The sequence below is a fragment of the Lissotriton vulgaris genome, chromosome 5 (genome assembly GCF_964263255.1).
Source record: "Lissotriton vulgaris chromosome 5, aLisVul1.2, whole genome shotgun sequence".
NCBI lineage: Eukaryota > Metazoa > Chordata > Amphibia > Caudata > Salamandridae > Lissotriton > Lissotriton vulgaris.
In genome coordinates, this window is record NC_141693.1 from 1,160,622,350 (window position 1) to 1,160,649,840 (window position 27,491).

The 27,491-nt window shown below is 43.1% G+C and overlaps 1 protein-coding gene across 1 annotated transcript in view; it reads left to right on the forward strand.

Moving 5' to 3' along the window:
* The window catches only part of LOC147712145 (uncharacterized), a 936,609-nt gene that overhangs the window by 126,704 nt on the left and 782,414 nt on the right, over positions 1 to 27,491 (forward strand). The window contains exons 9-10 of the mRNA XM_086922921.1: positions 4,693 to 4,771; positions 12,553 to 12,668. Of these exons, the coding sequence (XP_086779047.1) occupies positions 4,693 to 4,771; positions 12,553 to 12,668 (195 nt within the window). The remainder of the gene's footprint in view (positions 1 to 4,692; positions 4,772 to 12,552; positions 12,669 to 27,491) is intronic.

Sequence of the window (27,491 nt, forward strand, 5' to 3'; positions counted from 1 at the left end):
AGCAATTTCCCGCCAACCTTTCCATGGGGGCATTGCCACCACGGAAAGGCCTTAGAAGCCACACACCATGATATGGATGGCGGTGCCTGCTCCGCCACCATATTGTGGCCTAGCTCTGCCCCGCCAGCAATCGTAATGATTGCCGACCGGCGGACGCACTTTGCGCCCTCCGCGATACCTCCCGCCATTATAATTTGGCGGGGGTAAATCAGTTCACGATGGCGGGCGGCCTCCCCCTCTACGTTTGGTCCTGTATTGTGCTAACCGTACTTTACACTATTGCATTTTTAAAGCTCAATGTGCGGGTCTCCATTTCTTTTTGAGTAACTTGAACAGCGTCTCTCACTATGCCATCATATGTTTTTATCTCCTTTACCTTCCTATTGTTGTTTTTATCTATGGGTATTATTTAGAAGGGGTAGAACCAAGATATATGAACTTTGGGGGATAGTGGTATTAGCACAATTTAAGATATCAATATGGCTGATATTAGAAGGTCCCGTTTTTTAGGTCTCGCCTGTCGATGCGCATGCGCACCGAGCAAGCGAGACTATGGGGGCTTATCCACTCTTTATCCAACTTGCAAGGAATCGTGGCGATTCCTTGCAGTGCACGAGAAATTTAAGCTCAATGCGCATGCGCATTGAGCTTAAATGCGCGTGCACATGCCCCCAGCCGCCTGCCTTGACGACTCTCCCGCCCCCTCACTTCTTGGTTGCACGGCCGCTAGGCCGTGCCTCCCCTACTCTCCTCCCCCCTCCCGCCTGCCTTGCCTACTCTCCCGCCCCCTCACTTCTTGATAGCACGGCCGCTAGGCCGTGCCTCCCCTACTCTCCTCCCCCCTCCTCCTTCTACTCTCCCCTGCCTGCCGTGTCGCACCTCTCCCCGCTCCGCCCCCTTCCCTGCCCGCCGTGTCGCTCCAAAGCAGCCTACGGCCAGTATAGATAAATCTGTAGCTCTGAATTCGCAATGTATAAGCACACCGATGATTGGGGAATACTCCACAGTCTGAGCAGAACTTTGAAGTATCTATATTGTTACTTTTCATTGAAAAAAGCGTGAGTTTAGCTTTTTTTCTTCAGAAACAACATTACAATAATTTGCAGTTCACGGAGTTCACAGCAAAGCGTCCAACCCTAAAAGGGAGTTATTAATGTCACAACTGCACGCAAGTGTGCTTCGGCCGATTACTGTGCATTTTGGGAGTTGCACAGATGACTGCTCAAGAGCGTGAACATTTATTGCTTCATCAACGCTGAAAGCAGTTGCTTTAGGTGCACAATGTTCAAACGCACACATCCCATATACCCCCCCCCCCCCCCACCCCCGTCAGCCACCACGTGCTTCCCACATTGAGCAACGCGGTCAGTATGCCGGCTCTCACGTGGGTACCGTTTCCTGTAACTGAAATGCGACCATGCTTGACAAACATCCCGCGCACAGGAAAAAGCCCCACCCCGGCTGCTGCTCTCTCCCTCCGTCCCTCGAGCCACAATAAGCCGCTTCTCACAGGGTGATTCCAACGCCCTCCAGAAGTAAGCACCAGGTTCAGACCTCCAGGGGGCATTTCTCCTCCCCCCTCCCCTTATCTGCCGTTCCTTCGTCTGTTCCCTCTCCCCGCTCCGCCCCCTCCCCTGCCCGCCGTGTCGCATTTCTCCTCCCCCCTCCCCTTATCTGCCGTTCCTTCGTCTGTTCCCTCTCCCCGCTCCGCCCCCTCCCCTGCCCGCCGTGTCGAATTTCTCCTCCCCCCTCCCCTTATCTTCCTTCCCTCCGTCTTGTTTATATCTGTAATCTATTGACTTTCGTAAAAAGCCGTGGGAAACGGTTTATGGGGTGATGGATGTTCGCCTCGACTCTGGGAGTAGGGCATGCTGCTGGACTTTGGGAAACCATGCATTCCTTCCTCGAGGACCAGACGTCTCTGCAGAGGTAAAACATTTTGTATATTAAAAACAAAACTCTGCCTTTCCCGCGACAAGTTCAAAGGTGCAACATTCAGCTTACAGGACGGACACATTCTAAACAAACTGTGCACCTAACCGTGCTCGAGAGAGTCCTCGTGGGCGCAGGCTGCCTCATTTCCTGTTGCACGTGCATACCACAGCCTGTCCTGCTTTGCAGCACCCCGCCCCAAGGGCTTGGCTCCCTTCCAGGAAGCAAGGACCGCGAGAGAGGGGGGGGGGGAATTGAATTACTATTTGAATCACATTTTAACCTCTCCAATTATATATTTTTTATAAACCGTTGCTTTTTGTTGTGCGTCTAGAAAACCTGGTTTGGATCACGCCTCCAGGATATAAGTTTAAGAGCGTTTTTCACCCACAACAATCCTCGCGGTACAGAGTGGAATGTATATGCACATGGACATCAGCTCATTAATTCGCTGAGGATAGCGAAAGTGACATCACTGATTATTTGACTCCTCGCCAATGACAGCACACATTTGACTGCCAGGCTCACCTTTATCCCCTCAAGAGACTCCTGTTTCATGGTGCTGGGACCAAAGTTAAGAGCAACGAGAGGCATCACTGATTATTTGACTCCTCGCCAATGACAGCACACATTTGACTGCCAGGCCCACCTTTATCCCCTCAAGAGACTCCTGTTTCGTGGTGCTGGGACCAAAGTTAAGACACAACCCCTCACTCACCCTCACCCTCACTCACCCTCAACCACTCACCCTCAACACCTCACCCTCACTCACCCTCACCACCCTCAACCCTTCACCCTCACTCACCCTCACTCACCCTCAACCCCTCACCCTCACTCACCCTCACTCACCCTCATCCTCACTCACCCTCAACCCCTCACCCCCTCACTCACCCTCACTCTCACTCATCCTCACTCACCCTCAACCCCTCACCCTCACTCACCCTCAACCCCTCACCCTAACTCACCCTCACTCACCCTCACTCGCCCTCACCCTCACTCACCCTCAACCCCTCACCCTCACTCACCCTCAACGCCTCACCCTCAACCCCTCACTCACCCTCACTCTCACTCATCCTCACTATCACTCATCCTCACTCACCCTCACCCTCACTCACCCTCAACCCCTCACCCTCAACCCTCACTCACCCTCACCCTCACTCAACCTCAACCCCTCACTCACCCTCAACCCCTCACTCACCCTCACCCTCACTCACCCTCAACACCTCACCCTCAACCCCTCACTCACCCTCACTCTCACTCATCCTCACTCACCCTCAACCCCTCACCCTCACTCACCCTCAACCCCTCACGCTCACTCACCCTCAACCCCTCACTCACCCTCAACCCCTCACTCACCCTCACCCTCACTCACCCTCAACACCTCACCCTCAACCCCAACCCCTCACCCTCACTCACCCTCACCCTCACCCTCACTCACCCTCACTCTCACTCACCCTCAACCCCTCACCCACCCTCACTCACCCTCACTCACCCTCACCCACCCTCACCCTCACCCTCACTCACCCTCAACCCCTCACCCTCACACAGTGCAATAGGTCTCAGACCATTTCAGTTAGAGCTTTTAGAAATGTTTATGGCTTTTTTTATTTGTAATTCTTTAGCATTGGCTACAGGAAACAAAAATGTTAAACATTTACAAAAAAAACCCATAAACAATTCTAAAAACACTAACTCTAATGGTGCGAGACCTATTGCATTTCCAATGCTTGTAATAAGTTAGGTGTATTTGTATGCTCACTTTTATGAGTTACGTGTCTGTAATTTGTAATCCAATTATACTGTACTCTATGTGTATGCTGGATTTTAGCATCAAGCATCTGTTATCTGATATTGTGTTGATTTTTAATCATTGCATAATTCCAAATACATTGTGTTTATTAGCTAAGCAAGCCAATTACTGCATAACAAATCTATTCAACTCATAATTCAACTTCAAGTATTGCCATGAAATGCCTATTTCTTTCACATTTTGCTTCGCTTACTCATACATTTATGTGTGAGGAAGCATTCAGTACTTGAGCTAAAATATTCTTGAACATCCTAAGCATAAAGCAGTTGAAACGTTTTTGTTATTGAAAGTGATGACTTTTTCGCCAAGTATAAAGCTCAAATAAAATACAATAAAATACGTTAGACCCATAACCTCACCCAGGCACAAACCTGGTAGGACCTTGGCATGTATCAAGCTATATTCAAAATGTTTCTCTTAACTTTCAGGTATTTATATAGGGGAATCTTTACTCTCACTGATAATCAATATTGGAGTCTAAAAACGTTCATGTCCTATTGCACAATGCTAAAAAAGGTAATAAAATTGATGGAATTCTAAGACCTTGAGTGAGTACATGAAATTATGGTTCTTCTATTCTAAGGCACATTTCACCAGTTTTTTCGTGTGGTGAAGTTTGTTTGGAAATGTTGCAGATGTTGGGCCTTTTACCTCCAACCTCCACATCCTGAGTGCTGACATGAAAGTGCAAAGCAAATCCTGAATGGGGGTTAACATAGGACGCTGAATCTGGTCTTAGTAGTGTGCGAGAAATTTTTCACATAAATGAAGTTGGGACCTTGCTTGACACTTTGAGATTTGCCCTAGGAACCTAAAATCTATTGGTCATGACCAGCATTTTCCAATATTTGAGTGGTTGCATGAACTAATAATGTTACAGAAAGAATGAGGCATGTTGAATGATGTACTGGATTATTTCCCTTCACACACCTATTCTGATTTATTTTCAGGCACACGCGAACTCCTATCTGAAAACCACAAATCACCTTTACCACCAGTTATTACATGTTCAGAACCGGGTTATGGATGGTAAGTTTCTTGACTTATCACCACTTTTTCCTTTTCCCTATAAGCCTGTTGTGCATACAAATTTGAAAAAAGTGAAGCATTGCCAAGGCGCTGTTGTTCCTGCATAGCTCTCAAATGTCCATGTTCCAAATGTCTTCTAACAGTTCATTCTGGTAGTCCTGCAGTCCCCAATTTGTAGCGTTATTGAACATTTCATTTCACATCGGGATGGACTCAGCAGCACGACAGGACTGCAGTCTGAAATAAGTATTAATTAACAGCTAAGTGGGGGCAGCCAGACCAACGGTAGGTACACAGTTTTTAGCAAGCTGAGAGGTAATTGCATACTTATGTTAATTTTTTATTTATTTTTAAATATTACCAAACCTACCCTCTTGTACCCATTTCAGAACGTTTTGTTCTCAAAATAACCTACATCAGGGAGTAGGTTATTGTAAGTGAAGTAGACAGAGGTGTACTTCGAGATTGTTGGATGTGAGAAATCAGCCAAAATGATGTGGGTGACTCTTTAACTGTAGGTAAAGGGGATGGAATGCAACACTATACTTTGATAAAGGGGTGGATGGGACACCCACAGGTTTTGGTGCATGTCTTGTATCTGCTAAAATCAACATAAAGCCTTTGTAGGGACTGTATCTTCCAGGACAGAGACAAGTCTAATTTTCTTGCCTGGATGTTAATTATTGGTACTGTGATATAGATGCTATTGTTTAAATTACCATATGCTGGTTTGGACAGCTTGTGTAGTTAGTGACAGTGAGGGCCTACCTGTCCTCACTGTCAGTGATTGCTGACATTATATGTCAGCAATGATAGGAACTGAGTTGGGTTTCCTGTCCAGCAATCCCTGATCCCAGCATCACATTGAACTAGCCAGAAATAGAAGTTTTGTTTGAAGCAGTCCAGTTTTCTGAAGTGTTCAGAAAATCATGTGATTTAGTACTACTCTCTTCGATGGGTCATGTTCATTGCAGAAAAGGTAAAGTATGGGTGTTAGCTCAAAGTCAAGGAATTATTCAACGAAAGGGTTAGCTAGCAATTGATGTGTTTAGTAGGAGTCTTTTAAAATCAAAGAGATTTTGCCTCCAAGCATTGGCTGTGCCCATTAGACACTTGTCACTGAAGTGGGCTATAGTGTCTCTTGAAAAGGTCATAAAGTTGTCCAATTAATATCGTCAAAGCAAGACTAGGATCGTCTTGTCAAGAATATTCTGCAGTGCATAGAAGCTCACTGTGTGTATCCTGTTGAGGTTGTTGGAAGAATACCACGCGCACATTGAAAATTAAATTCTGAAGCATTTTAACCAATGCCCTGTAGAAGGGCATATGCTGCCCGAAATGCATTGGGTCTAACACTTAAATTAACGTAACACTATAAGGAGGGCTGAATCCCCAGGTGTTGTTCAGAAAGGTCTAGATAGGCATTAATTGAATATGGATTACAATATTTGAACCATGTATGAACATAAATTGATTACGAATTGAGATCTGGAAGCAATAAAACGGATTAATATGAAGAAGAAACTTTTGGAATTCATTTGTTAGTGAAATGCTTTTTTGGCAGTGCACTCTATGCTGGGAATTGACGAGGCTCCATCATCACCTCCACATAATCTGTGCACATGGATGGAACGCAGTTAAAACAGAGTTGCACAGTTTTAACTTGCTACAAATTATTGGAAAATATGGTGTGCATTCTACCACCTTTGAAGTATTTATTTTGGTTTGACATTATTTTACATTTGATAAGTAAATTAATGGATATCCAGTGCCAAGGTTCGTAGATAGAAGTGCATCTGTGATCACCATCTTAAGGAAGACTCTTTTAAAGTTGTATATTTAAGGGTCCAAACATCAACTTTTTTTTAACATAACTGGACTGGCAGGAGGGATGCAAGCCAAACTAGAGAAATTCTCATTTGAAATTCCCCCACACTGCTGTTAATTACAGACAGCCAGTTCATGTATGTAATAATATATGAGTTGCTTTCTATTTTTTCACCTGTACACAACTCACCAGCACTGCCCCTTCAATATGCACTACAATAGCTGAGCACCTTGTCGATTAAGGATTGCGCTGCTTTATGTTTGCATGACAGTGTTGCATGACCAATGGAATCAGCAATAAATGTTTGATTATGTAAAACATTTTGAAGTCATTGTATAATATGAGCCCAACCCTTTTTAATATTTACCTCGCTCCCCTTTCCCCACTTGTTGAGCAATATGGTGTAAAGGTTGTCTCATATGCTGACGATACACAGCTTGTGTTCTCTTTTAGGAATCACGCTGAGGCAGCTTTCACCAACTTCAAACACTGTCTGATCAACATCTAATCCTGGATGACTGACAAATGATTGAAGCTACATACAGATAAAATGGAAGTTCTGTTTTGTAATCAGCCGTCCCCTCCACAAGTTGATCTCTGGTGGCCGTCAGAACTCAACCCTCCCACTCTTCCAGTCCCTTCTGCTAGAAATCTGGGGTTTAAATTTGATTCTACCCTTTCGTGTAAAGCCCAGATATGCCAAATCTCATCGTTATGCTTCTGGAAACTGAAAACCCTGCGGAGATTCCTCTATCTTCTACCAATGGACTGTAGGAAAATGGTGGTCCACACATTGATTGCTTCACAGCTGGGTTATGCCAACAGTCTGTATTTGGGTCTCCCAGCCTATTTGATCAGGAAATTGCAGGTCATTCAGAATGTGGCTGCACGGCTCATCAGAAATGTGCCACTTCACCACCACATGCCCCCCCCCCATCTGCACAGCCTACATTGGTTGCCTGTTAAAAGGAGGATAGAGTTCAAGGCTCTGACCCTAGCCTACAGGACTACTAGAGACACTGGCACCCAATATTTAAAGCACAGACTTCCTAAATACAATCAGACTAGGTCTCTGAGGTTGAACCACCAGGAACTCTTAGTCACCCCCCACTTCACTAAAGCTAGGCTTGGTGGCCGATCTTTCGCCCTTAAAACTGCCTCTCTTTGGAACTCCATGCCAGAGCACCTACGAAAGGCCAAATCAGAACCTTTATTTAGGAAGACTTTGAAGACCTGGCTTTTTGGCCTACCTTAGAGCTATCCCCACGAGCAATCACCACTCTGCACCCGTTGTAAGCGCCAGGACAACTCCGTTGGTAGCAGTGCGCTGTACAAGTTGCACTGATAATAATATGTCTAACATGAGAAGCACATGCTTTATGATGGTTTCACACTCTGTGAATCATTTAAATGTGTATTGAAATATTTCCCATATGAACCTCTGTATTTACACATTACTTATGATAGCCAAGTTCTGAGGACTACTGAGAAGTTCCGTTGTTCTTCATGTGATCAAACTAAAGAGGTCTTTGTTTAATCTTAACTACGTAGAGTGCTGCCAATTGAAGTATTCCATTTGTGTAACTTAATGCTTTACTGCAGAGTTTGTCTGCCTTCTACCTACAAATACAGATGTAGTTTGATCGAAATATACATGTTCTCTCTCTTGATATCAAGTTTTAATTTTGAAATAGGGTCTTGAAGCCCTAGTAAGCTCATAACTACCTTTCACCATTTAGTAGTTGAGACTGGTTGACCTTCAGAGAAAGTAACCTAATTAAGAAATTAAGGTTTATGAAGTCAATTAAGAGATACATTGGCACAGGTTGCAGACCCTCCTACAGAGATCAGGAAGTGCAATTAGACCATAGCTTAGATGCGCATTGCTCAGAGAATAACAAACCTGAGATTAAAGTGCTCATTACATGCCTTAGGGGGCTAGAGACTCACAAGTTCCGGAGCCTTCTCAGTTAGGAAATGTGTATATGGAAAAATAAGAGTGAACACATCTTATGCATGTATTGTTGTATATCTGGAACACCACATCTAGAAAAGATACAGCTGATGGAAAATGAAATTATTCGACTATTGGGGAAATTAAGTCACTATCAAAATAGGTAGTAAATATTATCCCATCATCAGTTGTTCATGATGGTTCCTATGAAAATTACTTTGCTGAATGTACAGGAAAAGATTGTTTCAACATTTTTAAACCTATGTCTGGTTTCATTGGTATATTTTAGAAGGCACCTTGAAATGATTCATTTTGATTTGATTGATGCACCTCAGTTTAAAGTAATTTAGGGCAAGCTGTGGTTGATGCTGCGTAATCCTATCATTGGTTGGGTAGCTGTAACACTGCAGTTTAATTTTGATTATTATATAAACATTTGTTGGATGCCTGGGGAATCATCCCATAGTCACTCAAGATATAAGCAGGATTAATGACACCTCATGTTATTAGTTCTGCAGGTAATTTGCCTACTTGTTATGAAAAGCTGCATGATTTGTTTGTAAGAAAACAAGTTTATTACCTCCAAAGAGAAATTATGATTGTAAGATTGGCTTGGAACCTGGAGCACCTATACATTGTAGTCAGGTGTATGTGTTCACAGAGACTGGGCAGAACATTTTAATATACAGATACAATTGTAGCCAATGTGTTTATCAGATCATCACAGTTTCCTACCTTTTCTCTTCTCCTTTATGTTTTGTGCTCAAGAAGGGAGGTGAGCCAAGAATATGTACAGCTTTTAGAGCAATTAACAAACTTACAGTTAAAAATAGACATCCATTACACTTGATATCTCTTCTCCTAGACGAGGGGAAAACAGAAAGATTTTACCCTAACTTGATAAGAGGAGCATATCATTTAGTCAGTGTCAGAAAAGATGATAAACCGAAAACTGTTTAGCATTACGTTTTTATTATTTGCATAACAGGTCATACCCTTTAGGCTGTGTGATGCTCCAGCTGCTTGCCAATATTAAAAAGATGTAATAAGTATTTGCTCTTTATAATTTATTTATATAATGTGTATCATATTTCTTAGAGACACATGTACAACATGTTAAGGCATTGTTGCTGAGATTAAGACCTCACCATTTGTTTGCTAAATTAGATAAGTGTTAGTTTCACACCATCCCAATCGACATTTTGGGTACATAATTAACCATCAGGGTATGCAGATAGACGGGAACACAGTTTTAGGAACATTAGTCCAATGGCTCAAATCAACATCTGTTAAAGTAGTGCAAAGTTTCCTAGGCTTTGCACTTTTTTAGACTATTTCAACTGTTTGAGATAGCCAGATCAATTACTAAACTTCTCTATAAAGGAGCTGCATTTGCATGGTCCAAAGAGAAAGCATTTTGTTTTTTGAAGAACTGTTTATTCTTGTGCTCCTGTTTTACAACACCCCAGAGGTTCAGTCATAGTTTATTGTTGAAACAGATGCTTCATGTCATGCTATGAAAGAGGCTTCGACCCAAAGAAATCCATTGACTGGACAGATGTACGCAGTTGCTTCCCATTTTCCCCAACAGATTTCCCAAGCATAATTCAATTGCACTATTGCAGCCATAGACCTTTGGCAATTAAGAGATCCTTTTTTTATGGAATACTTAATAGGAGTCAAAAACACAATAGAAGTGTACATTGACCAAAGGGTTCTATAGTTTCCAAAGTCTGCTAGAGCACTGACTCCCAAACAGGTTAGATGGACCTCGTTCTTTTCTGATTATAAATCTGTGATAAACTATGAGCCATGTTCGAACAATATGGAGGATGCCTTATCACAGCCGAATCAACCTGAAAATGAAAATATGGTGGTTAGCGAGCGTACATTGTTTTTGCCAACTGGAACTCAGAGTATTAATTCTCTAGCTTTTATCAATGTTGAACCATTTCTAACTACAGCATGTACAGAATTACAGTCCATTGATGATGCCTGGCCCAGGAACAAGAATGTTAAAATGGGAGGAATGAGATGTTTTTCAAACAGAGGCTCTGTATTCACCTCCAGCTGAGTTAATACAACAGTCCATTAGTTGTCTTCATGATGCTAAATCTTCTAGACATAGTGGAATAACTAAACTATTAGCATCAGTAAAATGCATTTGTGGTAGTCCTCTCTAATTGCAGATTTAAAACTATATGTTCAGGCATGTACTATTTGTGCTGAAAGTGATAGTTTGCCTACTAAACCTATGGAACGTTTGTGACCATTCCCTGTTCCACCCAAGCCTTAGCTCTCAGTATTCATGGCATTTAGAGTATAGTTACCCAGCAATTGTACTGCCATTTTAGTAGTTGTTTATCATTTGAAAAAATGGGGCATTCTGTTGCATGAACTGGGCTGCCATCCTCAAAACAGTTAGCACAAATGTTTGTGCATAATATTATTAATTTACATGGATTACCACAAGGTTTGATGATGGGTCTCTGTTTACCTCAAACTTCTGGTGTGATTTATGTAAAGAACTAGACCTGTGAATATGTCTTTCTAGTTATCATTGTTCATATGAACAATTATATAATTGAAGCTGAAAATGGTTGCCCTTTTACACATTTGTTACCTGGCCTCGCTGAAAGACTAAAGGCTGCCTAGCATGGTACGCAGGCAGCCGCTGTGAACGAAGGGCTAGGCCAAATGCCAAGAACTGTGCCAAAGCCTCCTAGACATTGCTAGATTGATTCCGGTAGACTTAAGGTGGGAAAGGTTTGGTGAGAGGATGGACTGGCTGAAGGCCAGCTCTGTATCTAAAGTATACATAGTGATGCTGAAGACCTTGTCCAGCAAACTGTAGTTTGGGTATGTTGAGAATCATGCTTTGCTGTAGACTAGGCTCTTCAGTCAAAGGTCATGACGTGTCCCAAGAGTTTTTAAAGCATAGCCAAAAGTCTTGACCAGTAGGCACTGCGGAAAGGATGTGGCGAGTGCAGGATCCTAGGATGCAAATTTAGTATGCTCAGAGGTCATGCTCATAAGGCTCATACTTCTGCCATCTGAACCATAACTTGCAGTGCAAATTCAGTGTTTATGAAATCACGCATCAAAAATGCTGTCAAGGACATACCTAGTTACGTTATAAGTCCCCATAACCATTGCCATTCTTGATTACATTACTATGGATAGGGTATTCTTTCTTTATTTTTTGATGCTTAATAAAGCTGTGGGTCCTGTTATCTATTGTACATAATATTGTCAAGCCATGAGCATTGCAAAAAAAATCTACTGAATGGATTTACACCAATCAAAGCATCTGTCATCTTGTAGCAGTAAATTAAAGCACAAAAATGGCAGCTGTGTAATGCCACATACACAAGAGTAGTGACACTGTTGCTGCCATAGAAGTATGACTCGTAAATGCTCTTGCATGATGACATCGGCAATTACCATGCTAAACAACATGGACAAAAAGTTTGCATTGGCAAAACAAGTAGGTGTGAAATGGCAAAGTCAAAAGGCGAGAGCTTTGGTATTGACAGTGCTTGACTTTTACAATTCCAAAGGGATCTTTGAAGGTATGAGTCAGGAACCGTATAAAGCAACATCCTAAATACAAATTGGTCTAACATTTTCCAGCAAACATTAAATATTAAATCAGATTCCCATGGTCCAGGATTCTCTGAAAAATCACATTTTCATTCATTTTTCACGAAGAAAACAAGTGAGTAAGGGAAATCAAAAAGAAAACAAACTGAAGGAAGAGCAAGAACAACGTATGTTAAAGCTTTGGTGAGAAGGTGAAATCTGGAACACGAATTCTGAAGAATACAGCAATCTAAACTACCTCCTAAAAAATTGATAGCAAAAAACATAATTGGGGATTTATGTACTTAACTTTTCTCTGGTGCAATTTTGTGATAAAGTGTCTAACATTTCGTCAGGAATTTAGTGTAATTGTTTTCCATTTCCATTGTTAAAAAAGTAGCTTTTCTTCTCTTTCAGATTTTGACACGTTTGTGGAAAGTTACAGTAATGAGCTGCTCTCTGAATATTTCTGCCTGGATGGGCAAACCAAGATTGATAATAAAGATTTGCGTAGACAACGCATGCAAGAGGAGGTAAGTTCACCAAAACTCCTATTTATTAGGGACTGGTCCTATTTTAGAGTCCTATCAAATGTTCTCTCTGCTCCTAGGATTTCGATTCCGAAGGATCAGATTGTATAGAGTCATCGAATAATTTTCACCTTTCTCCATTTGATATAACTTCGACACAAGAATGTCTCTAGCTTTACCCTGGCAGTCCCCAGTTCTTGTAGACACAGAATATTTAAACATGAAGAGACCCATGCACAAAGGTACTCTTTACTTGCTCCTGAATTTTCATGGGTACATCTCACTTTCTCATGGAAGAAAGACCGCCATTTTCACACGTCTGAATTTACTTTCTGCTCCTTGTCTGTCATAGCCTGTGTGTGTGCTATGTACACAAGTGCTTGTGCCTTAGAACATTGCCATATCTGGATAATAGCTCAAATCTGTACCCGTTCTCAGGGGTGGACAATCTATTCTCGAATATGAAAAGCTCCCACATCAGGATATGCTCTCAAATGTCGACAACATCTCAAATCACTGATAGTCATAGCCACTGGAATTATGTGATTCTGCAGCCACATAAATAGGGATATAGTCCATAATCCATGATCCACTGCATAATTAGCAAATTTTGACAACAAAATCTTCTAGCTCATGCGGACTAAAAGTTAATACAAAAAATGCAACAGATGATGCTGCTGCTCATTAGAAGGCGATTCACAAAGGTTAAGTGGTTATCTTTAAGTTGCTTGTTGATCTATGTGGGTTCTAGCTGCTGTAAAAAAAAATTCCGATCACATCCTGAGGCGCACGATCCATGACCGTTTGTATCAAACGTGCAGATTATTGTATCATTGGCGCTCAGCGGGACCTTTGGAGGCTGCGTTACCTCACATCTTTTATCACGAGTACGGAAGGGATTGAGACCGCGTGCTGCAATACACACTGATACTTTAAGATTTTATTGTGATAATTGGGATAAAACAGTGTTTTCCTGAAGAAGGTGTTGGATTTAAACAAATTGCCCACGAAACGCGTTGATGCTCTTGAAAAGGAAACTACACTAAGCCTAAAGAGACAATTAAATTTAATGATGATTTAAACTATATCTGTTGACCTATAATTGATCTATGTATGACTATTGTAGTTTTTCTCTTGGAAAAGGAACTGATTTTTCCCTAGCATATTCCCAATTGTGTTCTGTTTTTATGTAATTAATTGTATTGATTGATTAATATTGTTATTGCTTTTGTATATTTACTTGTTTTTTTGCTTATGTCAGGATTATTATCCAGACTGTGGTGACAATGTTATATATGGTTTTTACTGTTTTTAATGATATCTGAATACATTTGTACAATTTTTATTTATCTGTTTTAATTGTTTTGAATACATTTCCTCTTTGTCCGTCTGACTGGTAAGGGAAGAGTAATTTGGCAAATTGATGTGTGGTGTGTAACAAGTGTACCCAAAGGGGTCTTCCCTGATGACTTTGGTCTATGTGGGTGTTAACCTGCTTCTAATGAAGTGTAATCCTTGCCCAGTGTTAATGTGTAAAAGATAACAAAATATTGAAGTAATACTAATACAAATGTTATGCATTATGCCACATAATTTGCCGCCGCAGCGAAGGGGTTAAAGGTGGACAGTGTCAAATGGATGTATTATCTCAAAGTGAACAAAATTTCTCATGAGAATAGGTTTCTGGAGGCAGATATTCCTTCTGTTTCTTTATTCATTTAACCATTTTAAAGAAATTTTGCTGTGCCTCCCTTTTTTCACTTGGACATAACTGGCAAAAGTCTGTGATCAATCAGGCACAATTGGCCGTTCCTTTTTAGTTGCTTGAAAGTCTTTCTTCTGTATATGGATCCTAGGAGATGCCAAAATCTCTGGGTAAATGTAGGGAGGGCTGTCGTGAATGAGGACAGACATCGGTCAGTATGGTTTCATGTTATGTGACCTTTTGCTCCTCTTTCTCCTGTATCTTTCCTCTTCGTACTAGTTTCCAGCCATCGGTGTTGTCTTGCCAAGGATCCACTTCCAGTTTATAGGTACATTTTACCAGACAACTTGCTTTTAGAAGGCTCTCTTCTAATCTTGCAGGGCATACACACATTCTTTTTTTATCAGTTTGTGAACGATATCCATAATCCACGATTGGTGGTTCTGATTTCCGCATGCTTATCATTTAGGTGCTTCCTATTTTACTTTGAGGACACCAATATATTTGGGGAGTGACGCGCTTTACCTTTCTTTGGGATTGTGTGTGTTGTGGTTATTATCCGCAGCTCATGGTTGTGCTGCTTCAATGCATGGAGAGAGCAGGTAAACTGCCTATCTAGTGGCAGCTCCTCTGCTAAGGCGGAGGAGTGTGGCCCCACTGCTTTTAAGAAGTGTAACTAAAGTAAAATTAAAATGATAATAACTTAATGTTATTATCATTTTATTTGTTCCTGCTGCTTTGCGGCCTGGGTGGGCGGGGCTGCTCTGCTCTCAGAGTAGGACATGGGGGAGTGGTTTGTCCACTGCAAGTGCTCATGAATGTTTGTCCAGCCCTTTACAGCCTGGATGGAGAACATGCCCTGGCTACCAGTCCCCTTCTGAGCGTCGAACCACAGCACTCAGACCAATCAAAACACTGCATTGCAGTATTGTGATTGGTCAGGGGAGCCTGGACGCTTCCTGTTCCGGCCAAGTGAACGCAGAGGAACGATGGAGAGAAGCAGCGAGGCAATAAGGTACATTTTTATTTTTTTGCATTCCCCCAATCCTTGCTGACTGCCTCTGTGCGTATCCCTTTCATGGACCCGATACCGAAAGAGAGCTTATGGCACGAAGTTGCTCCTGATCTGTTCTTGTCATTGCTTCAGAAATCTCCTCCCGTGCTTTCTGGGGCTGTTCAACAGGGACCCGAATTTCAGAGGGCCTCTAACAGCGCCCTCCTGAACAGGAAGACACATCACTATTGTTAGTATTGCAGTTACTTTGCCTCGTTACTCTTGTCATCTTCACTAGTCCCTGGAACAGGAATAGCTGTTGGCAAATCATCTTGATGGAGGATGTGGTGCTGGCAAAAGGGATCTAGACCCGCTGTCTTTGAGGTTTATTGTTTTTTCACCAAGGGCGGCCCCTATACAATGTGGCGGAGCGTCGCCCCACTGGCTCAGAGCCAGCAGCAAAAATATAAAACGATATTTCAATATTGTTTTATTTTTAAGCTGCTGGCTCTGTGAGTGTGTACAGGGAGGGGCAGGCCAATGTATGGGAGGGGTAGGTGGAGTGCTAGGCACACTCCCTAAGTGCTCATGTGTGTTTGGCCGGCCGTCTCAGGCCGACCAAAACACACATGCGTACTTAGGTTTCCCTAACCCGGCTGTATTGAACAGCCAGGTTAGAGAGAACCCACAGACTCTTGACCTGAGCGAAGCATCTCTCCAGCCCGCTCAGGCCAATGTGAAGGGATTGGACAGGGAGTCTGTGTGACGTAGTCGAAGTGTTTCTGCTAGGAAAAGGAAGTCGAAGCACCGAGGCGCAACGCTGGAGGCGGCTGGCAGCAGCTACGCGTAACTTTTTATTTTATTTTTTATTATTTATGTACACACTCCCTTGTCCCCTGCACCCCCTCCTGCGTTCCCCACCTGCGCTCCTTCCCCCTGCCCCCCACCCCTTCTCTTTTTGTATGTGTTGGCCGCCACTGTTCTTCACCTTTGGTTGTCTGAGCTGCGGGGCTGCTTAGGCCTTTGTTTCTGGTTGGCTCCTGAAGATTGACTAAGTGGTCTGACTAGTATAAAAGCAATCTGAATAACAATCTTCATGTTATTGCATTGCCTCTTATTGGTGGATTCATATTATGAATGAGTATTGCGATTGGTTGTGGAGAGGTAGATTTTCCATTCCACCCTGTGGCATGTGCGCAGGTTAGGGCAACCATCTCATCTGAGCCCCATTTCTTCTCCCCTTGGGGCTCAGAGGTTCTGGCATCCCACCGGAATAGTGCTCTTTCAAAAGATCACATGTCCTGATGTGGGTTTCTGACTCCCCCACCCCCCTTGACCGCATCATGAAAGTGGGCACTCACTTCTGTGACAGCGTGCCCCCTTCCTTTAGCTGCCTTTGGTCTGTGGGGGGAAGGAGAGGGGAGAAGGGAATCTCATTGACCACTTGAGGGAAACGCTAACCCCATCAGCTAGGCGGGCCTGATTCTCGTTCTCCCTCCTGGTCCAGACGTGCTTTGCTCTCTCTCGCCCGTGGTCCCCCGGACCGAAGCAGAGCCGATGAAGAACAATCCGAAATGAGAAATAGGGGGCAGATGTGCGCGCTCCCTTCCCTGGATTCAGCCGAAGCACAGACGGATTCCCTTTCCTTGGATGCGGCTGCCTCGGCGCTCTCAGTATGTGGCACGGTCAGAGGTTTGGCAGCACTGCTGACGGCCAAAAAAATGTTCGGTTTCCCCTTTGAAAATGTTATTAAATATTTACTTTTTATGAAAAGCAGAGGTTGCCTGAGCCCTACTTTCCACGTACTTCTCGCAACCTGTAGATTTTCTGATTTCACTCCATGCCCCAGAGGGGGCTTCTTCGTAGAAATAACGGTAAAGTATGAGCCTGGCCGTAAGGGGGGTTTGTGGCACTTCACCTCTTGGGGGGAGGGGGATGGGGGGTTCAAAGTTTATGAATGAGCCTAGATTAAAAACTGTAGAACTGTTGTACATGACTTTTGGTCCCTGTTCATCAGTAATGTTGGCCAAAAACAATTGTTTTGAGGTCTCAAAAAAGTTTTCTTTTTGCTCAGTTTGGTTGTTAGTCTTATGTTTTTTACTTTCTCTCAATATAAAACAGGAGCCGCTCGCAGTTTTGAAGGTGACAAGGTGGCAGCATCTGTCTGCTGCTGGAGACAAAAGTAGATCGTCCTAAATGGCCACCATTTGCAATCTGTCTCCTTGCACGGTCCCCTTTCGCTCCACCCCCACGTAACATTGGTGTTAGATGTGATGCTCAAAAAACAGCATCACCCCTCCCAGGGGCCTGCCCTCATTGCCTCTCTCAGTGACTCCGGATGGGGGGAGACCCACCACATGCTATTCCGGCTCCGTTTGGCCCATTGCCCTACTGCACATGACAGTGAGCACCCTGGCTCTGTACTTGGTCATACCGAGGTCTGGTATGGCCTCTTCGCCTTCAGGAGCATTTCGAATTGTGTGCCAACGGTCAAGGCAAATGTTGGCTGCTGAAAAAAAGGCCCACCAGCTGGCCTTTGCCACAGACCCCTCGGGCAATGGCCGATTGCCCGCCCTGCCAATCCGACCCTTGACATACTCATTAACCTACCGCTGCTGGTGGAGTACAGTCACACGCAGTAACATGTATACTGCTGCAAGTAGCTCAAGTGACTGGTGATCAGGTCGGAAAAGATAATGCTATAGAGGAGGGAGCTGTCTTGCACTTTAGCATTAAAGGAGCAGCCTTTACTGGACCCTTTTAATCCATGGACTCTGCTTGCCTACAACATCAGCCATGATCACGTCCAGTGCTTTAAATGGGATGGAAACACTGGGGGGACTCCCAGAGGGGCCTGCCGATGTAATTAAGGGATTGGCATTAAAACATGTAAACTAAAAATCTCTGCTTAGCATAGTGTGGATCTCGAATGGTATTTTGCTGTTTCTGTTACTGCCTCCAGATATATGATACAAGACGTAACAAACACACCTGCAACGAGCCAGGATTATTGGCTTTGTCAATGGCTGTTAGTTGAATAAAATCAATAAGCAAAAGCTATGGATTTGGTGAATATAATATTGAAAATGCTTCAGTTCTGACATGAAGTGACTGTGAAAGAACTATAACAAGGCACCAAGACGGCAGGAATGAGCTGCCCTCTTCTTGGGCAAGCCAAACCAGTCAAACAAGTGCAACTATTGTATGCAGGCTTTACCTGTGAATAGGATATACTGAACCTCACCTCTGTCCTGTGAAATTTGTTGTGTTAATACCATGACTTTTTCATCAGAAGAGTCACATCTGCTCTCCTTTAAGGGTACCGAATAATGCCGGCTCAAATGTGCACTCTTAAAGCTCCAGAAAACCAGTGCCATGGTTAATCCTGGTCACCTGTTCCATCATGTAAATATAATACGTCTTGACGAGCCATTCCGGGGTGTCTCCAAGCAACTGGACCTTCCTGCATTAAAGAGTACTCTTCGAACAGGGCTTGACCGGTAATAGAGATTACAACGATTGTACCACATTTTCTGCTGGACGCAGATCTTAGGTGAGAGGAACATGGACATCTCATTTTTCTTGAAGGGCAGCACAGAAACTACCATTGCTCTATTCTGCTACTGGGGGCAGCTAGTCAGCCTTCCTTAATTAGTTCCAAGAGGTCGGTCACTTTCAAGGAAAAGAGTAGGAATTTCCTAAAGCCACTACTTGGTCTGTGACAAATTCCAAGGGACTGACCTTGAGAGCGCAATAACTTTTTTTTTTAATCCAGTTAATGTGGGAGTTTTTGGGTACTGGGCATGAAGTTTCATGATGATCAATTACCAATTGCATGTGGAAATTAAAACCACTAAAATGGCCCGTAATGTTTTAGGCAACTGCTCAGCTGGTATGGACTATATGGCTAAGAGGGAGCACTAAGTGACAAATTACCTATGGAACTCTCTCCTTTATCTCTTTGTTAGGAATAAAACTGAAAGACATTCAGAAAGAACAGACTGGAAACCCACGTATCCAAACGACCAATCATGCCTTTTGCTGCTTTTCAATTGACTCAAGAGATTAAACACTTTCAATGCATGACCATTTCTAATTTCCTCTAGAACAGTCCACTCGCTCCCAAAGGACGCTTGGTTCTCAATTTGTGTTGAGGACTCTTTACACCACAAAATGATTAAAAGGAAATAAATCTACCATGGCCAAGCTGTATTCCCTCCCTCTCAATATTTTAGTGTGAATCAGCCTAACAATATCAATTCTGTTCCAGTGCATCAAATGTTATTTGGTATTTTATTGGACATATTCCTGCTTCTGGTTTGAACCTCACGCACACACATTCTTTTTCCCTTATGCAACTGCATCATGTCAGAGGACATTTTCAAAATAAACTGTAGGATCTTGTTAGCTCCCAGTTGGCTAATCATAAGTCATAAAGTGCAGGAACCTCAAGTATTTTGGGGACACCACTTATTACCAAACTGGCTGTCCTTTTAGGTCTTATGCGATTCTGGTAATATCAAGCCCCTTTTCAAATCATTGCAGCATCAGGAGTTGACATTTTTCTTGTCAGTCCAATAAGTATCCCAGACAAAGTTTTTTATGAAACATTTTTTATTTAGAGTTTGGAATTGCGGTTTCCATAATAACCGTGTCCTTGCTCCAGATGTTGGAAGTATAGCCAACTGATTAAAGATCATGATATCTGAGCATGTTATATCAGCAGTGACTCATCAAATAAGGACACAAAGAAAGCATGATGGAAATTCAGATAAGTTGCATTTTTTGGCCATTTCACAGCCACCACTGAGAATTCCTGGTGATGATGGACACAAATGAAATAGAAATACATCGGTTGGTATTTTTTTCTTTATATCTCTTGGCAAATAGACTGCTGCATCTGCAGTCAGTTTTTCAATAATATATTTATGGGAACTTATTTGTAGAACTGGCATATTTTTCAGTTATGGTGAGCATTATAGCTCATTGTTCTATCTAACGTTCTTGGTATAAACTCCTTTACCTCTTTTATGTCTTTATTTATGCTTCTACATAGCCTTATGAACTCAAAGCATAACAACTGCGACAATTACGTTCCAATCCTGGCAAAATTGTAGAGTTGTTGTAGTAACCAGGCTATCCTGTATATGCCCCCACTTTGCTTGTGTCATATATTTTTTCCTCCAACCCCCCCTCGACTACTGTATATTCCATATCATATTCTTTTCTTGTTCCATGGATATACCTTGTAATCTCCCCTGCGTCCATTTAGACCCTATTGATCCAGTCCGGGAGCATCTTGAGGTGATAGGGAACCTCCTTAGATGCAAGAGGTATAGTGATCTCTACCCCTTCTTGTGTCCCCACCTCCTCAAATGTTTTTAGTATCTCTCCCAGACCTCTAATTTACCATTGAATGGCTAGTGGCCATTCAATGGTGTCCTTTACCCATCATTCAAATATGGGCTCCTGCATACCCAGCCATCCTATAGTGATCCACTGCTTTGCCAGGAGGTCTCCCTGCTGGGGTCATTTGTATTGCCTTTGCCCTTGCTTGGGGTGCTCTACGATACCCTGTCACTCTACGGATCTGTTTAACCACTTCCAGCCAGTTAGCCTGTACTTTGTCTAATGCCATGCCATAAGTTAAAAAGTAGTTCCCCCATGACCACAACGAGGGCACGCAGCTGAGCAACCTAAATATATTCTGTTGAGTTGAGTGGTGTGAGGTATGTACATTGGACGTAATTAAAGTGAATTAATTTAAACCTGGCATTCCCGGAGACCCTCCTGACCAGCGAGCAAGTCTTTTTCCATTCATTGTCTGTGAGTTGTACCCCCAAATCTTTGCCCTAGGCAATTCTACCAGGTGACCTCCCTCCAACATGCTCAGGAGTGCCTGTAGGAGCGCAGACCATGGGGGCGCCTCTGGAAAGTCCCTACAAAACTCCTTAGCCATTTATGAAATTTTAACATATTGTAGTGGTTGGCCCCAGCCCAAAGTAAACTCCTCCTGTGCCTCCTGATAAGTGAGGAAGTTGTCCCCCGGGCACAAATCACCTAGCGGTCTACAGCCTCTCTCTTGCCACAGAGTAATGGACATGATGGACCATATATCTTTCCATGGTTTCCGCGCCCACATCTTCAGATGCCTGGAGAAGGGCAGCTATCGAAGGACTTTGAAGATTATCAATTTCCAGATCCGAGCAGTGTGTCACACCAGGTAAGGGAAATCGCCCCAGGTTCGAACCCCTCATCAATAGTTCCATCAGGGGCATATCCATATGTGTCTCCCACAGTAACCGTGTCTCCCTGTTGTCTGTTTCGGTCACCCATCTAGCTGCGTCCCGGATGTGTGCAGCGTAATAATTTAATTCCATGGTATTCCTAGTCCCCTTCCTCTTGATTCAGTTTTTTTCAAGAGCCCCACAAGTTCCTTTACCTGTCCAGAACAGTGATATCAAAAGACTTTTTAAGCACTTGAATGTAGCTTGAGGGAAGGGGGCAGGGAGATCTGTAGCGCATAGAGACATCTGGGAAGAAAGACCATTTTGGCATTAGCAACCCTCCCCAAAATGGACAAGGGTGAGTCAGTTCAGAATTGTATAGACTTATGTATTCCCTCCAACATCCTCTCAATATTGTAAGCATATTATTTATTGGACAGTGTTGCGACCATTATGTTAAGTTACCTAAACTCATAATTTTCCTGGTGTACACCCAGGTTCAGCAGGCAGTCCATAAGGGGCTGGGTCAGCACCCCCAGGAGAAACAGAATACTCTTGCGTCTATTAGGTCTCACCACCCTACCAAATTCCTCTAGGTGTGCCATTAGTGTAGGAACAGGTCCTCCTAATCTTTTTAAGTAAAATAGGTCGTCATTGGCATATAACGAGAGCACACGGGTAATGTCTCCCAACCGGACCCCCACTCTTCTATTGTCCTCGTTAATCTGATGGTCAGTTCTTCCAGCACCGACGCAAACCGTTAACTTAGGTGCAGAAGTTCCTTCCAAATCTAATCCGTTTAAACACCTCCTTCAAATATGCCCACTCCAGCGTGTCGAAGGCTTTGGCAGTATACACTGATGCCAAGACCAACTCCTCATTCCAATCCTGCACTGAGTGCACCATGCAACTCAACCTTATGAGCTGTGCTACGCTGAGGTATAAACCCATACTGGCCCTCATGGACCGAAGACCAATAACCCCTCTCAATCACACCACCAGTACCCTACACAAGACTTGACATCCGTGATGATCATAGTTAATGGTCTATAGGACGCAACTTCGGAGGGGTCTTCCCCTGGTTTCAGCATCATACATATATGGCCCTCCCTCATTGATGGGGCAGCTTGCCCCGCGATTGTGCCTCCACAAGGTTCTCCGACAGTTTCTCTCTTAATAGGAGTGAAAATGATTTATAAACGTCTATTGGGAGGTGGTCGCTTCCTGGGGCTTTGTTTTTGGACAGTGCCCCCCCTCAGTTCATCCAGAGTACTGTCTGTCTCCAGCTCCTCCCAGAATACCTTCAGGATCCAAGGGAGTGCTATTTCAGCCCAAGAGGATGTGATATCCTCTGGGGTCACTGTCACAACACTCTAGTGTACTTCCGTTAAGTGGTCCTGGAACATAATATTAATTGTAACCTGCATAATGGCCATACCCTCATCTGGTCCCCCCAGGATGAACGCCGGCACCACCACCCCTCCCTATTTAGTATTCAGGCAAGCAGCTTACTGGTCTCATCTCACTCTCTATGCAAACGCTGCCTATAGTCCTTTACTATCAGTCCGTCTAATCCATCAGACGCTTTCCTCGGGGATCTTTGTGCCTCTGTTAGCTCATCCCAATTTACTCTCTTCTCACCTCTTTCTGCTGAATGTTTGCCAGCAGGGTTTCCTGTGTACTCAGGTGCTTCTATAACTGCTGTTTAACCCCATATAACTTCCGCAGGCACTCCCTATGAGCCACCATCTTCAGTGCCTCCCATTCATTGCCCCTGGTGGCAGTGGATTCTCAGTTGGTCTCCGGGCAGTGCCAATTTTGAGCCTGTGGTTTCCAGTGCTCGGCGCCAGTACTAAATTGTCAGCACCTGTGCTGTCTAGTTTAGGTATGAGCAGAACAATAGTTGTTTAATAATTGAATACACATTAACAATGACTAATACTTGGCACCTAAGCCATTCTTATAGCTTTGGGGGCTTGGAATATTATGAATTGACACACTTGATGGGTAAGAATTGTGTTGGTACTGTCCTTGGCAGTGCTCACAGGGCAATGGATGGTGCAAGCTGCAGTGTCCTCCTGACGAGGGTCCTAGCAATTATTTTGTTTTACAAATTAAGCACTGTGAGGTATACCCTCAGCTGCAGCTGCAGGCTGAGGTCCCCCAACACTTCTGGTCCAGTAATACCCCAGACGGCATCCTCCAACCGAAGGGCTCCCCTCACCCAGCACCCACAGTCAAGCTCCACCCTCAGTAGGGAATGGTCTGGGAAGTACCTTGCTAAATACCACGCTTCCATGATCTGTGTTAATGGATAATCGGAGCCCAGCAGCCGAACTAGTCTGCTGTACATCTGTTGAGTCATGGAGTAGCACGAATATTTTCTGCCCCAAGGATGGAGCTCTCTTCAAACATCTACACTGCCCGTGTTAGACCTTACCGGTCGCAGTGTGGTCACCATGTGCGACTTTGTGTCACGTCTTGGGGGTTGCCTGTCATCATCCCAACCTGGAGCTGATAGAGCACGCAGGTCACCCACCTAGGACATGATTACTAATACTCACCTGGGCCCATAATACCAAATTGAAAATACCTTACCATTTATTTTAGGCAACTCGTTAAAACTTTTATCTAATCATCATCATCAAATGTCATGAGCAGGAAAGTAATGAGACTATCTATAATCAAAATCATAAAAAGCGTATGGCTATGCAGAAGATAGAGAATGCAAATCATTTAGGAACTTGAAATAAAGGGAAGGTAAAGACAAAGAACATGCTCATTTTAAATCACAGACTTTCGCACTTTGATTAAAGGAGGGTAAATAAAAGAATCATACTAATTCCAAAGACTTCCACAATTCAGTTAATAGTTTAAAGAAGAACTTATTGTAATTTAGCTCAATACTAGAGGGAAGGTAAGATATGGAACATACTATTAAATTCAGCTTATCTCCTAAAAGGGAGGGTGAGAAAAAGAACATATACTATATAGAAACGATTTAGCATTTGGCTAAAGGTGGGTAGAAAAATGGAACACACTAGCAATCAATGAAACACCTGAACGTTTTATTTACCAAGGGACGGGAGAGAAAAAGGAACATATGTAATTAAAGCTTTGCAAATTTCAGGGAGGGTAAAGAAAAGGACGCAATTTAGAAAGACAATTACCCACACAGATTTATATTTACCTAGGATAGAGTGAAGACCAACCCTGGCCACGGGTCAATTGGAAAAGACGGGAAGAACCCCAAGGACATAGGTGCCAGTAGGCAAGCAGGTGGAGCTCATGGACAGTCAGGACAGGAAAACCTCAGAATTTGGATCAGGACTGGTTCACCAATGGTTAAGATCAACACCTGCAGCTTCGGTTGCAACGCCTGCGCTACTCCCTCTCTGCAAGGAATCTGCCAAAACCCCGATTGGGTTCTCAAACCTTTTCAGCAAAGTGCTTCGCCAGCACTTTCGCTTCCCAAAAAACCCTGATTGGGTTTCTCGAACCTCCCAACAGAGTGGTCTGCAGCTCTCTGTTTTCAGTCACCTATTGAGTGCGTTGGGTCAGTGGCAGGTCAGCTATTCAGACAAGTCAGACAATTTCTCTAGCTAAACCTACGCTAGTTATACTGTTTTTCGGGTCAGTGTACCACCCCCCAATGTTGCAAGTGTAAGGATCCCCAATTTTGATTGGACAAAGGAGGAGGACAGGTCATCACACCACCTATTTTCTAGACTTTCTCAGGCTCTTTATTCAATTTCCGTACCCGCCCTTTAAATTCCAGGTTCTCAAGACATATGCTTTTTGGTTAACAATGGTGAATATAACATCGTATAAAATTGTTACAATTGTAGTACATTTCAGCTTCTTCTAGCTGGGTCGAAGTTCAGGTTCCCAGGAGCATCTTCTCAGTCAGTCAGCTCCTTGGCTGGGCTTCAAAGGTCACTGCTCTGGAGACTCGCAGATCTCACGTAGACGCAGATTCATTCAAGATGAAGTACATCATGATATGACAGGCCAAGTTTCGAAGTGTTACATGAAATGGAAAAGAAACAGTTTTAGAACACAGAATTAACGATTTCACTGTATACCATGAATCACTACACTACTCCCATTACTTTATAATAAACTATAGCATTAGGATTAGACAGAACGAACAGTTTAGCGAAAACAGCAATGCAAGCTTCAAGCATGTGAGAACACAAAGCAGCCATTTTAGCTCTATTGTGCAAGTGCAAACAGTTTCCCACCAAGACAATGAATACGTCACGTCACATGGTTATGACTGACGCATGCGCAGTCTAAATTCCCGCGTAGCAGCGGCCATTTTAGGTTGCAAGGCTATTAATGTTAATAGACACATAAGCAAGCATCTCTCGGGCCCCAAATGTCAGACAAGGAGCAGATTAGTAAGACAAAACAGGTTGATTATGTAGTTAGGGTGATTCGAGGTTCATGAATACAAGCAAGTCGCTTACGTGCGAATCCTTGCTCCATCATTCCCCTCTTTGATGATATTTACTATCATTACCATTAATGGAACCAGATGCCAACTTTTCACATTTCATCCTTTTCAATCTCTTCAAACTTTCTATTTAGCTTTTTCTCAGCACCTTTATTGGGATGAGAATTTTTCATTTTTTTATATATCTGATTATACATCTCTTCTAATTTGAGCTCTTCAACATTTCTTTTCACTCCTCGCTTATTCACAGCATATTTCTTTTTGTGCTTTCGGCATTTGCAGCAAATTATTATGATGAACACTAGTAAACCTATTCCCGCTATTGGCATCAATATTTTACTCACAAGACTCTTACCTAGATTAGAAAACCAACTACCTACAGAGGCGACACCATCAGTTAGTCTCTTCCGGGCACTATCAACCTCCAGTGGTTTGAGCTCTTTTTCAAATTAGTGATTTTTTCACGTATTTCTTGATTTCAACACTGATTCCATATGTTAGTGGCAATGATGGTATGTAACACCCTCAGCTACTGAAATAGGCAGCTTTATACAGACGTAACAGTCTTCTATCTCCATTGCTTCTACGTAATGTACTAAAAGGTTTGCAAGTACATTTAAATGAGTTTTGTTCTTGATTCTTTTATAGTGCAGTCCTTCCTCATCTGGTGCATCTAAGTCCATTCTAGTTTGTCTGTAAGGCTAAGTGCTTTCTCCGGTGTATCTACTCTTTGTGATGTATCTCTCGTTTGCAGATTTTCTGTGTCTTTTGCCACTGGCTTAGTAAGGTACAAATTAGTATCTTTACTCATCATGTAAGGAATAGTTATTGTTAGTCCTATCCATAGTATAAGTACTAATGCTACACTACATAAACATACTTTGCAGCATGTTTTAAAGCAACTTCGTCTCGGTCTTCCATTCACAGAGGAATCAGACATTTTGACTCAAAAGAAGCTCCAACCCCTCTTTGTAACTTTGCACAGGTTGCTTTCTCAGGGCAACTTTCAGGTTGGTTTCACTTCTTCGTCAGTCTGGTCAGTAATCAATTCTTCATCACTTTCGCCACTTATTTCCAAGTTTTCAAAGTCCTCCAACACAAGATAAGTCAATTCAGGACTCTGATACTTGTTGATCAGTCTCTTTATTCGGGCACTTCTTCTCCTAGTTTTTTATCACAGACGGATCAATTTTACTGGACTCTTTGTTTTCCTATTCAAGTTCTTCGTCGATAGTCTTTAGTCTTAGTCTCAGTCTTTTGACAAATCTAGGCACTTTGTTTCCTTTTCTGAGTCTTTTAACTGGCACTGTGCTTTGGCCCTCTTCAAAGGCTCTTTTATTCTCGCTCAGTTCTGGCACATCTACTTCATGGTCTTCTTCCTTCCTTCCTGTCTGACTAGTTCCAGGTCTTTTTTCAGTTTCTTCTGCCTGGTTACTAAACT